This window comes from Protomyctophum bolini (assembly GCF_963924005.1).
Source record: "Protomyctophum bolini genome assembly, chromosome: 7".
NCBI classification, from domain to species: Eukaryota; Metazoa; Chordata; class Actinopteri; order Myctophiformes; family Myctophidae; genus Protomyctophum; species Protomyctophum bolini.
In genome coordinates, this window is record NC_137868.1 from 47,166,056 (window position 1) to 47,180,189 (window position 14,134).

At 45.6% G+C, this 14,134-nt stretch overlaps 1 protein-coding gene across 1 annotated transcript in view; it reads right to left on the minus strand.

Moving 5' to 3' along the window:
- Window positions 1-5,828: 5,828 nt before the first annotated feature.
- The window catches only part of LOC308318773 (uncharacterized protein), a gene marked incomplete at both ends in the record, with an annotated part of 30,069 nt that continues 21,763 nt past the window's right edge, over window positions 5,829-14,134 (minus strand). The window contains 2 exons of the mRNA XM_080768402.1: window positions 5,829-5,917; window positions 6,353-6,622. Coding sequence (XP_080624528.1) covers window positions 5,829-5,917; window positions 6,353-6,622 — 359 coding nt within the window. The remainder of the gene's footprint in view (window positions 5,918-6,352; window positions 6,623-14,134) is intronic.

A 14,134-nucleotide genomic window follows, 5' to 3' on the forward strand; every position in this document is an offset into this window, starting at 1 on the left:
CACGCTCTGAGACTCTGGAGGGCCTGAATGTGTAGGTTGATCCATTTGTCACCTTCACTGGTCTAGACTTGCTGTACCAGTAGATGGTCCATGAAGCTGTACTGTCTTCCACAGTACAGGTGAGAGTCACACTGTCAGATACCAGTACACTGGATCTGTCTGATACCAGTGTAGGCGTTGGTGTATCTGTGTGGTTTATGACAGAGAAAAGGATCACACTAGTGTGAAGTGAGGGGCACTCTTATCATCATACATCATCATGCATCATCACATTCCGTGCTCGGCCAATCAAATCATCATATTATGTGGTACAAAGATACAAAGCTGTGCATCGAGGGGCTAGCGCCCCTCAAAGAATTATAGTCTATTTCACAAATAAATAACTTAGGACAAGTGGGTTTTTTTAAATACATGCACACAATACCACCCTCTCTGCCCTGAAGCACTGCTGATTATCAAGTCCCATTTCCCACATCCTTACAGTACATTCATCTCTTTATGGCTACAGTACTACAGAACCATAGTTAAACCATCATATTAATATGTCAGTGATGAGTAAATCACATGACTTACCTGATACCATCAAGGTGATTTTATCACTTTTCACAACCAGGTTATTCTCTGTAAGACGACCGGTACACTGGTATTCACCACTGTCCCTTGAGCTGGGTGATGTTGTTTGAAATACATAAGGATTCTGACCAGAGTATCTGTTAAAGGAAGCACCATCTTTGTGTATTGCATAAGACCAGAGCTTTCCTTCTCTCATGTCACATGTGAACGTAACAGTCTCTCCAGTAAATGCTGGGTTGGGCAGAACGGTCAGAACAGCTGGAGGTCTCTCTACACAAACACATGGATCAATAATGTGTTATGAATCTACAGCAACACATTGTGGAATAAAGTGGGATGTAGTTGTGAAATAGTGTTTATAACTCACCAGAGACAGTGATATAAACTGAGTTGCTGATATGTGTGTAGTATGGTGGGTCTCCTCTCCTTCCTCGACATTGGTATGGTCCACTCTCTGAGACACTGGAGGGACTGAATGTGTAGGTTGATCCACCTGTCTTCACTGGTCTAAACCACCTGTCCCAGTAGATGTTCCATGGAGCTGTACTGTCTTCCACAGTACAGGTGAGAGTCACACTGTCAGATACCAGTACACTGGATCTGTCTGATACCAGTGTAGGCGTTGGTGTATCTGTGTGGTTTATGACAGAGAAAAGGATCACACTAGTGTGAAGTGAGGGGCACTCTTATCATCATACATCATCATGCATCATCACATTCCGTGCTCGGCCAATCAAATCATCATATTATGTGGTACAAAGATACAAAGCTGTGCATCGGAGGGGCTAGCGCCCCTCAAAGAATTATAGTCTATTTCACAAATAAATAACTTAGGACAAGTGGGTTTTTTAAATACATGCACACAATACCACCCTCTCTGCCCTGAAGCACTGCTGATTATCAAGTCCCATTTCCCACATCCTTACAGTACATTCATCTATTTATGGCTACAGTACTACAGAACCATAGTTAAACCATCATATTAATATGTCAGTGATGAGTAAATCACATGACTTACCTGATACCATCAAGGTGATTTTATCACTTTTCACAACCAGGTTATTCTCTGTAAGACGACCGGTACACTGGTATTCACCACTGTCCCTTGAGCTGGGTGACATTGTTTGAAATACATAAGGATTCTGACCAGAGTATCTGTTAAAGGAAGCACCATCTTTGTGTATTGCATAAGACCAGAGCTTTCCTTCTCTCATGTCACATGTGAACGTAACAGTCTCTCCAGTAAATGCTGGGTTGGGCAGAACGGTCAGAACAGCTGGAGGTCTCTCTACACAAACACATGGATCAATAATGTGTTATGAATCTACAGCAACACATTGTGGAATAAAGTGGGATGTAGTTGTGAAATAGTGTTTATAACTCACCAGAGACAGTGATATAAACTGAGTTGCTGATATGTGTGTAGTATGGTGGGTCTCCTCTCCTTCCTCGACATTGGTATGGTCCACTCTCTGAGACACTGGAGGGACTGAATGTGTAGGTTGATCCACCTGTCTTCACTGGTCTAAACCACCTGTCCCAGTAGATGTTCCATGGAGCTGTACTGTCTTCCACAGTACACGTGAGAGTCACACTATCTGATATCAGTACACTGGTTCTGTCTGATACCAGTGTTGGTTTAGCTGTGTGGTTTATGACAGAGAAAGAAAATCACACTTGTGTGAAGTGAGCGGCACTCTTATCATCATGCATCATCACATTCCGTGCTGCTCAGCCAATCAAATAATCACATTCCGTGGTACAAAGACACAAAGCTGTGCATAGCGCCCCTCAAAGAATATATACAGTATATATAAATATATATATATTGTGGAGTCTGTCAGGTCTCGCCACAGTGGGAGGGGCGCGTTCCCCTGACAACCAGACAAGCGGCGACACGGCACGCCCACGGCCGTGTCATAGACGCAGTGTTCTACCCCAGAGCAATCTTGAATCAGCTGCGCCTAATTCTGACCGCCGCCCTTGTTAGCAATTAACGGCAGCCGCAACCTGTCAGCCGCAACCTTTATAAACGACCCGCACGCCTAGCAGTATGAGATCCCTGCTACACAGAGACGCTCGCGCAGCATATGCCTTCCACTCGGCGTTGGATGGCTTGTAGGAGTGGGGCTGGAAACACACACAGGAGCGTGTGCCCCCCCATAGCCAAGCATACACCGGAGAGCCGCATACACGCTGGAGACCCACCTGACTCGTATCGGGGACGAGTTGCGGAAGAAGGGACCCTCGCATGAAAACAGCAGCTCCACAGCTCCATAAGGTCGCAGTAAGACAAACCGTTCACTATCTATCACCCGGGTTATTAAGAAGAGGCACTCATAGTGGCAATGAGCAGCTAAGGATAATAACGAAGATTGTGAATGAAGGAAGTCACCCTGTCGATGCTAAATGAAGACTGTGAATGAAGAGTGTCACCGTGGTGTTGTACACTGAAGATTGTTGAATGAAGATAACCCCGTAGAAACTAATGGAAGCTAGCAGGCTCTAGATAAAGTGTCACGTCCACGTCCAGTGTTCACACCCTGTGAAAGAAGACAGGCCCGTGTTATGTTTATTTCACCCTTTGAAGAGACTTTAAGTTGGCTTGAGCCGCCAGGCCCGGTGAAAGAAGACCGTTAGAAACTAGAGCGCTTACTTAACACAAAGTAAGCTAACAAGGGCGGCGGTCGGAATTAGGCGCAGCTGATTCAAGATTGCTCTGGGGTAGAACACTGCGTCTATGACACGGCCGTGGGCGTGCCGTGTCGCCGCTTGTCTGGTTGTCAGGGGAACGCGCCCCTCCCACTGTGGCGAGACCTGACAGACTCCACACACTCCCCCACTAAGTTTATTGCTACCGCAAGGAGCTTGACTACTTTCCTCGTCTTCGTACAGTCTTGAGAGCGCGTCCGCGTGTTTCATCTTGGTCCCGGGCCGGTGCTCTATCTCGAACTTGTAGCTCTGGAGCTCGACGAACCAGCGGGTGACGCGGTCGTTGCGGTCTTTGTTCGCCGCCATCCACTTGAGTGGCGCGTGGTCGGTCACGAGGGTGAACTGTCTGCCCCATAAGTAGTACCGGAGGTGATGGATGGCCCATTTCACGGCCAGACACTCCTTCTCGACAGTGGAGTAGTTACGCTCGTGCTTCAGCAGCTTCCTGCTGATGTACAGAACGGGATGCTCATCTCCGTCTAGCGGCTGGGACAGGACGGCGCCGACCCCGGTGTTGGACGCATCCGTGGAGAGGATGAAGGGCCTTGTGAAGTCCGGCGCCACGAGCACCGGCTCGCTGCACAGGGCGGTCTTCAACGTGTGGAAGGCTTCGTCCGCCTCGTCCGTCCACTGGACGTGGTGGGGAAGGTTCTTCTTGGTCAAGTCGTGGAGGGGGGCCGCGATCGTGGCGAAGTTCTGGACGAACTTCTGGTAATAGGCGATCAGGCCGAGGAAGGACTTGACCTGCTTCTTGGTCACCGGGCGTGGCCAGGTCTGGATCTTCTCCACCTTCCTCGTCTGTGGTCGGATGCACCCTCGGCCGATGGTGTAGCCGAGGTAGTCCGTCTCGGTCCAACCAATGCGGCACTTCTTTGCGTTGGTGGTCAGGCCGGCCGCCCGTAGGGTGGCTAGGACTGTGTCGACCCGCTCCAGGTGCTGTCCCCAGGTGGTGCTGTGGATGATTACATCGTCCAGGTAGGCCGCCGCGAAGGCCTGGTGGGGTCGCAGTATCCGGTCCATCAGCCGTTGGAACGTGGCGGGGGCCCCGTGTACTCCGAAGGGCATCACTCGGTACTGGAAGAGTCCGTCGGGAGTGATGAAGGCCGTCTTCTGCTTGGCTCTCTCCGTGAGGGGAACCTGCCAGTACCCTTTCGTCAGGTCGAGGGTACTGATGAACCGGGCGGGCCCCAGCCGGTCAATCAGCTCATCGACGCGGGCCATGGGATACGCGTCGAACACGGAGATCTCATTTAACTTCCGGAAATCATTGCAGAAGCGGAGTGTGCCGTCGGGTTTGGGGACAATCACGATCGGGCTCGACCAGGCACTGTGGGACTCCTCGATGACCCCCAGCTCGAGCATCTTCTGGACCTCTTCTCTGATTGCCTTCCTTCGTGCCTCCGGGATCCGGTACGGCCGTAGTCTCACTACCTGGCCGTTAGGGGTGTCGATGTCATGCTTTAGCACGGAGGTGTGGCCCGGTAACTCTGAGAACACGTCGCGGTTCCGATCGAGTAGCTCCCGCAAGTCCTGTGTCTGCTGGGGCGTCAGACCCTCACCAAGGGCCACGGCCGGGGCCTGCGGGGAGACAAAGGTTACTAAAGCGGGTAGGGGCACTTCCTCCGGCGTATGCCACCGTTTCAGTATGTTCACGTGGTAGATCTGGTGTCCGCTTCTTCTGCCTGGCTGACTCACCCGGTAGTTGACGTCTCCTTTCCTCTCTACGACTTCATATGGGCCCTTCCATCGGGCCAGGAACTTACATTCGCTGGTGGGGACCAACACCAGCACTTTATCGCCGGGGGCGAACTCTCGGATCTTGGCGCCCTTATTGTAGGTGCGCGCCTGGGCCGTCTGGGCTGCGGCCATGTGCTCTCTTACGATGGGCCAGATGCGTTTGGCGCACTCCTGGAGCGCGTCGACGTGTTCGATGACGCTGCGGAGGGGGGACGGCTGGCTCTCCCAGGCTTCTTTAGCCAGGTCGAGGAGGCCACGCGGTTTCCTCCCGTACAGGAGCTCAAAGGGCGAAAACCCGATTGACGCTTGGGGTACTTCGCGAATTGCGAAGAGTACAAACGGGATGAGGCGGTCCCAGTCTTTGGCGTCCTCTTCTGTGACGCGTTTTAACATTTTCTTCAGCGTTTGTTGAACCGCTCGACCAAACCATCCGTCTCAGGGTGGTAGGCGGAGGTCCGTATACGCTTGACCTTCAACCATTTATACAGGGATGCTAGGACTCTGGACATGAAGCACGTGCCCTGGTCGGTCAGGATTTCGTCCGCTATGCCGACGTGGCTGAATAACATCAGCAACTCGTGGGCGATGGCCCGGGCATTGGCGGTGCGGAGGGGGATGGCCTCCGGATAGCGCGTCGCATAATCCATGATGACTAGGATGTACCGGTGGCCCCGGGCGGACTTAGGGAGGGGTCCGACAATATCCATGGCGATACGGGAGAACGGTACATCGATAATTGGCATTGGAATTAGGGGGCTATGGGGCACGCCGCGGGGGGCGGTTAGCTGACACTCGGCACAGGAGCGTCAAAACTCCTCAATGGCCTTCTTAACGCCTGGCCAATAGAAGCGGGCGTCGACCCGGTCGTAAGTCTTTTGTACGGCCAGGTGGGCCCCTAACTGGTGGGAGTGGGCGAGATACATTACTCGGGACACATACGTTTTGGGGACGAGTAATTGTTCGACGACCTCCCCAGCGGGGTCTTTGCAAGCGCGGTACAGTAAGTCGTGTCGGACGAAGAAGTGTGGGAAAGGTTTCTCACTCACCCCCGGGTTCAGCTTCCCGTCGATGGCCACGACGTTCCGCCTGGCGCCAGCCAGGTTGGGGTCGGCCCACTGAGCGGTGGCGAACGATCCTTGCCGCCGGGGGGGCGGCGCGTCTACTCTGGGGAACTCTAGGAAGGGGTCTTCACCGAGGGCCGGCGTGTCGTCGGCGTCGGAGGCCTCCGCTTCTTCCGGCCAGGGTTCTGGCTGGGGACTTCCTCTGCCGCTGCTGGTGGACGAGGTCCCGTCTTCGCGGAGGGCGGGGCAGACGACGAGGGGTACGCTACTTCGGCGGCGGCGGCGGCGCCGCGTCCTGGGGGGCCCTCGTCGTCCCGGGTTCCAGTATTTCTCGAACAGCGGGCAGTCCGTTCCGATCAAGAGGGGGACTGGGAGTTCGGGGACCACTCCGGCGGCGACCAGCGCGGCGCCACGGGGGGTCTGTACGGTCACGTGGGCGACGGGGTACCGTCGGACATCTCCGTGGACACACGTGACCGGGATGGTGGGTCCATTGGTGGCGGAGGCGAGGTCACCCCGGACCAGCGTCACCACGCTGCCTGAGTCCAGCAAGGCATGGGTGTCGGTCCCATCAACCCGGGCGGGGAGGGTGGTCTGTCGTCGGCTCTCACTTCCGGTGTGGAGGCAGGGGCGGGGCCCTCTCATGCTGTCCGCGGAGGGCATGGAGACATCGGGGCCGGGGGGCCGCTCTGGGCAGGCCCAGGACAGGTGGTCCTCCCGATTACAGACGTAGCACCTGCGGATCCGCGGGCTGCGGTCGGGGGGGCCGGAGGCACGGGGCCGGGCCGGGGCCGGCCGGGGCCGGCGGGGTCGGCGGGGCTGGTCGGCGTCGGTCTCGGCGGTCGTCTGTCTTGGGGACGGCTTCGCTCTTGGTCTGGCGGAGCATATCCGAGCAGACGTGGTGGTTCTCCAGGAGGGCGATCAGCGCGTCCACGGATGTGGGGCTGACTCGGGCAACATATTTCTTGGCGTCGGATGGCAGGGCACGGACACACCGGTCTATGACTAATCTCTCAATCCACGGGGTCTCTCCGCCGTGGTCAGCCAGCTCTGCGTCAGGCGGTAGAGGTCGGCGACCTGAGCGCGAGGGGGCTGGGCCTGCTGATAGGCCCACATGTGGTACCACTGGGCCCGGGCGGGCAGGCTGTAGCCGAGGGTGGACAAGATGGCGGCCTTCAGCGTCTCGTAGTCTCGAGCGTCTCTGGCGGGAAGGTCCCGACATGCGCGTTGAGCCTCTCCCGAGAGGTAGGGCGCCAGTATGCCGGCCCAGTCGGCGGCGGGCCACTGCTCGCAGTCGGCGGTTTAGAGTAGAAGTACTCGGATACGGGGTGGTGAGTAATTATAGTAAAAGTACTTGGTATGGTACCGGGCGAGTATGGTACGGAGGGCCCCTTAGGCTCGGCCAACAGGAGGATACACAAGCATTTATATTCTTATTTCTCTCTATCTACTGGGTGGCCGTGTCGGTACGACAACGGCAGTCAGGGGGTCAAATGTTTAGTTGGTAGACTGCCTAGACCGGGAGTCTCAGGCCCCAACTTTGTACTTACCTTGTGCTCTGACCGTATGCTAACATCCCCTCTCATCCTCTGCAGTGACGACTCCCGCCTCGGAACCGGGACCTCATGCAAAGAATAATTAATCTGTTTGAGTTCTGTTTGTGCTACTGACTCTGTTTGAACCTTTTGGAGAAATAAAGAAAGGGGCGCCCTCGTGTGTCTAACCCCTGATACTGCACTCTGAGTTATATTTCCCACCCGACCTCCCACAATATATATATTATTTCGCAAATAAATGCAATCACCATGCAGACAAGTGGTTTTTTTAACATGCACACATGCACGCACCCACACGCGCATGCACACACACACACACACACACACACACACACACACACACACACACACATCAGAGAGTAATGTTAGGATACCACCACCTCTGCCCTGAAGCACCGCTGATTATCAAGTCCCATTTCCCACATCCTTTTACATATACATGTACCTCTTTATGGCTACAGTACTACAGAACCATATAGTTAAACCATTATATTAATGTCATGTTATTATCATGAACATAATGTCAGTGAGTAAGTGATGATATGACTTACCTGATACCATCAAGGTGACTTTATCACTTTGTTTCACAATCAGGTCATCCTCTGTAAGACGACCGGTACACTGGTATTCACCACTGAACCTTGTGCTGTGTGGCGTTATTGTAAATTTATAAGGATTCTGACCAGAGTAGTTATTGGAAGCAGCACCATCTCTGTCTATTGTATAAGACCAGTCCTTCTCTCCTTCATTCATGTCACATGTGAACGTAACAGTCTCTCCAGTAAATGCTGGGTTGGGCAGAACGGTCAGAACAGCTGGAGGTCTCTCTACACAAACACATGGATCAATAATGTGTTATGATTAAGACCATGCATGCAGTGGAATATAGTGGAACAGAGTAGAGCAGTGGGCGTGGTTTTCTGGTTCCACTGAAAAATCTGCCTTTTTTTTTTGGACATACAAACATATTTTTAAGTCTATAGAATCAAGCCATCCAGCAAAGGATAAAACCTTTGATTCTGTGGGGAGACAAAAAACATTAACCCTATGAAAACAATATTGTGTTTATAACTCACTAGAGACAGTGATAGACACTGGGCTGCTGTACTGTGTGTAGTATGGTGGGTCTCCTCTCCCTCCTCGACACCTGTAGATTAGTGTCCCTGGGTTACTGGGCCTGAATGTGTAGGTTGATCCATGTGTCACCTTCACTGGTTCAGAGACTCTGTCCCAGTAGATGGTCCATGAAGCTGTACTGTCTTCCACAGTACAGGCGAGAGTCACACTGTCAGATACCAGTACACTGGTTCTGTCTGATACCAGTGTAGGCCTTGGTTTATCTGTGTGGTTTATGACAGAGAAAGAAAATCACACTTGTGTGAAGTGAGGGGCGCTCTTATCATCATGCATCATCACATTCCGTGCTGCTCAGCCAATCAAATAATCACATTCCGTGGTACAAAAGTAGTATAATAAGGTGGGTGTGCAATACCAATTCTGACCACTGACCACCGCTAGTGAGCAATTTTATGCATAAATTATGCAAATTAGTAATTAAACATTCTTGACATTCCATGAATTCCATAGATATAATTAACATAATCATAAATATCCATAAATATAAATATCCATAAATATAATTAGCATATAATAGTTTATTATGAAATAATATATTTATATATTTATAAAATGCATGATGTGTGTGTTTTAAAAAGCTGATCTCATCTCTCTCTCTCCCTGCGTCTCCATGTGACATGTCCCCAGCATGCAAATTAGATGACCCACTGGGGTTAAGGTGGGAGGATGGTCGCTAACCTCAGGCAATCTTTGTTTAGGGCCAGGGGGTCACTGTCTTGAAATCGTTTGAAGTTTGGTGGGGGATGGTATCTAAACAGGTGCAAGTTAGATAAACAAGGGGGGGATGGGCTCTAACCAGGTGCAACATGCAAATTAGATGACTCACTGGGGGTGAGGTGGGGGGATGGGGTCCCCCTCTTTGTGGAATGCCAGGTGCCAGTAGTAAAATGCAAATTAGATAAACACAGAGGTGGGGGTCCTTATCTTCGAAGTGAATTGTATGCATAAATTATTCAAGTTAGTAATAACATTCCATGGATTCCTTCAATTCCTTACATACATTGACAGTGGGTGTGTGATTGGCTTATATTTGTGAGACCACCAGTGGTCCTTGAATGTAATTCTTGTGTAAGTCAAGGATATCCCCCCTAGTGGTCAATTTCTATATATATATTTACAACTGCAATACCATTTATGCCCTGATGTGATTTCAGTCACCTAGTGCAAATGTTTTCAAGCAATGGTCCGGGGGCTACCAATGGTCTTTGAGAGGGTTCAGGTGACCCTCCCCCAGCTAAATCATGGAGAGTTGGTAACCAAATAGTCTCCTTATAGATCTTTAACTCTATACTTTTCAAAATTTTGTGTTTTTGAATTTTGTATGTTTCATGTTGTCCTAATGTTTTTGTTTTAATGTATGTATTATATTATTTTTGGTGTTTTGTGTGGGGTCTTTGAATTTTGTATGTTTCATATTGTCCTAATGGGTATGGGTTATTGTATATCTTGTATTATTTTTGGTGTTTTGTGTTGTGTCTTTGAATTGGGTATGTTTCATGCTGTCCTAATGTGTCTGGTTTATTGTATGTCTTGTATTATTTTTGGTGTTTTGTGTTGGGTCTTTGAATTTTGTATGCTTCATGTTGTCCTAATGGGTATGGGTTATTGTATATCTTGTATTATTTTTGGTGTTTTGTGTTGTGTCTTTGAAGTTTGTATGTTTCATGGGGTACTAATGTGTTCGGATTATTGTATGTCTTGTATTATTTTTGGGGTTTTGTGTTGTGTCTTTGAATTTTGTATGCTTCATGTGGTACTAATGTGTCTGGATTATTGTATGTCTTGTATTATTTTTGGGGTTTTGTGTTGTGTCTTTGAATTTTGTATGCTTCATGTGGTACTAATGTGTTTGGGTTATTGGCTGTCTTGTATTATTTTTTGTGTTTTGTGTTGTGTCTTTGATTTTTTTATGTTTCATGTTGTCCTAATGGGGTTGGGTATTGTATATCTTGTATTATTTTTTGTGTTTTGTGTTGTGTCTTTGAATTTTGTATGTTTCATGTTGTCCTAAGGTGTTTGGGTATTGTATGTCTTGTATTATTTTTGGTGTTTTGTGTTGTGTCTTTGAATTTTTTATGCTTCATGGTGTCCTAATGTGTATGGTTTATTGTCTGTCTTGTATTATTTTTGGTGTTTTGTGTTGTGTCTTTGAATTTTGTATGCTTCATGTGGTACTAATGTGTTTGGGTTATTGTCTGTCTTGTATTATTTTTGGTGCTTTGTGTTGTGTCTTTGAATTTTGTATGCTTCATGTGGTACTAATGTGTCCGGATTATTGTATGTCTTGTATTATTTTTGATGTTTTGTGTTGTGTCTTTGAATTTTGTATGTTTCATGTTGTCCTAATGTGTATGGTTTATTGTCTGTCTTGTATTATTTTTGGTGTTTTTGTGTTGTGTCTTTGAATTTTGTATGATTCATGTGGTACTAATGTGTTTGGGTTATTGTCTGTCTTGTATTATTTTTGGTGTTTTGTGTTGTGTCTTTGAATATTTTATGTTTCATGTTGTCCTAATGTGTATGGTTTATTGTCTGTCTTGTATTATTTTTGGTGTTTTGTGTTGTGTCTTTGAATTTTGTATGCTTCATGTGGTACTAATGTGTTTGGGTTATTGTCTGTCTTGTATTATTTTTGGTGTTTTGTGTTGTGTCTTTGAATTTTTTATGTTTCATGTTGTCCTAATGGGGTTGGGTATTGTATATCTTGTATTATTTTTGGTGTTTTTGTGTTGTGTCTTTGAATTTTGTATGATTCATGTGGTACTAATGTGTTTGGGTTATTGTCTGTCTTGTATTATTTTTGGTGTTTTGTGTTGTGTCTTTGAATATTTTATGTTTCATGTTGTCCTAATGTGTATGGTTTATTGTCTGTCTTGTATTATTTTTGGTGTTTTGTGTTGTGTCTTTGAATTTTGTATGCTTCATGTGGTACTAATGTGTTTGGGTTATTGTCTGTCTTGTATTATTTTTGGTGTTTTGTGTTGTGTCTTTGAATTTTTTATGTTTCATGTTGTCCTAATGGGGTTGGGTATTGTATATCTTGTATTATTTTTTGTGTTTTGTGTTGTGTCTTTGAATTTTGCATGCTTCATGTGGTACTAATGTGTTTGGGTTATTGTCTGTCTTGTATTATTTTTGGTGTTTTGTGTTGGGTCTTTTGAATTTTGTATGCTTCATGTGGTACTAATGTGTTTGGGTTATTGTCTGTCTTGTATTATTATTGGTGTTTTGTTTTGTGTCTTTGATTTTTTTATGTTTCATGTTGTCCTAATGGGGTTGGGTATTGTATATCTTGTATAATTTTTTGTGTTTTGTGTTGTGTCTTTGAATTTTGCATGCTTCATGTGGTACTAATGTGTTTGGGTTATTGTCTGTCTTGTATTATTTTTGGTGTTTTGTGTTGTGTCTTTGAATTTTTTATGTTTCATGTTGTCCTAATGGGGTTGGGTATTGTATATCTTGTATTATTTTTTGTGTTTTGTGTTGTGTCTTTGAATTTTGCATGCTTCATGTGGTACTAATGTGTTTGGGTTATTGTCTGTCTTGTATTATTTTTGGTGTTTTGTGTTGGGTCTTTTGAATTTTGTATGCTTCATGTGGTACTAATGTGTTTGGGTTATTGTCTGTCTTGTATTATTTTTGGTGTTTTGTGTTGTGTCTTTGAATTTTTTATGTTTCATGTTGTCCTAATGGGGTTGGGTATTGTATATCTTGTATTATTTTTTGTGTTTTGTGTTGTGTCTTTGAATTTTGCATGCTTCATGTGGTACTAATGTGTTTGGGTTATTGTCTGTCTTGTATTATTTTTGGTGTTTTGTGTTGGGTCTTTTGAATTTTGTATGCTTCATGTGGTACTAATGTGTTTGGGTTATTGTCTGTCTTGTATTATTATTGGTGTTTTGTTTTGTGTCTTTGATTTTTTTATGTTTCATGTTGTCCTAATGGGGTTGGGTATTGTATATCTTGTATTATTTTTTGTGTTTTGTGTTGTGTCTTTGAATTTTGCATGCTTCATGTGGTACTAATGTGTTTGGGTTATTGTCTGTCTTGTATTATTTTTGGTGTTTTGTGTTGTGTCTTTGAATTTTTATGTTTCATGTTGTCCTAATGGGGTTGGGTATTGTATATCTTGTATTATTTTTTGTGTTTTGTGTTGTGTCTTTGAATTTTGCATGCTTCATGTGGTACTAATGTGTTTGGGTTATTGTCTGTCTTGTATTATTATTGGTGTTTTGTTTTGTGTCTTTGATTTTTTTATGTTTCATGTTGTCCTAATGGGGTTGGGTATTGTATATCTTGTATTATTTTTTGTGTTTTGTGTTGTGTCTTTGAATTTTGCATGCTTCATGTGGTACTAATGTGTTTGGGTTATTGTCTGTCTTGTATTATTTTTGGTGTTTTGTGTTGTGTCTTTGAATTTTTATGTTTCATGTTGTCCTAATGGGGTTGGGTATTGTATATCTTGTATTATTTTTTGTGTTTTGTGTTGTGTCTTTGAATTTTGCATGCTTCATGTGGTACTAATGTGTTTGGGTTATTGTCTGTCTTGTATTATTTTTGGTGTTTTGTGTTGGGTCTTTTGAATTTTGTATGCTTCATGTGGTACTAATGTGTTTGGGTTATTATCTGTCTTGTATTATTATTGGTGTTTTGTTTTGTGTCTTTGATTTTTTTATGTTTCATGTTGTCCTAATGGGGTTGGGTATTGTATATCTTGTATTATTTTTTGTGTTTTGTGTTGTGTCTTTGAATTTTGCATGCTTCATGTGGTACTAATGTGTTTGGGTTATTGTCTGTCTTGTATTATTTTTGGTGTTTTGTGTTGTGTCTTTGAATTTTTATGTTTCATGCAGGCGGCCTGTTGTATTAATATAATATTTTGAATAATATATATATATATAATATTTTTGAATTGAAAAAAATAATACAAGATATACAATAAACTAGACTGTTGTATTAATATAATATTTTGAATAATATATATATATATAATATTTTTGAATTGAAAAAAATAATACAAGATATACAATAAACTAGACACATTAGGACAACATGAAGCATACAAAATTCAAAGACACAACACAAAACACCAAAAATAATACAAGTTATACAATAACCCAAACACATTAGTACCACATGAAACATACAAACTTCAAAGACACAACACAAAACACCAAAAATAATACAAGACATACAATACCCAAACACATTAGGGCAACATGAAACATAAAAAATTCAAAGACACAACACAAAACACCAAAAATAATACAAGACAGACAATAACCCAAACACATTAGTACCACATGAAGCATACAAAATTCAAAGACACAACACAAAACACAAAAAAATAATACAAGA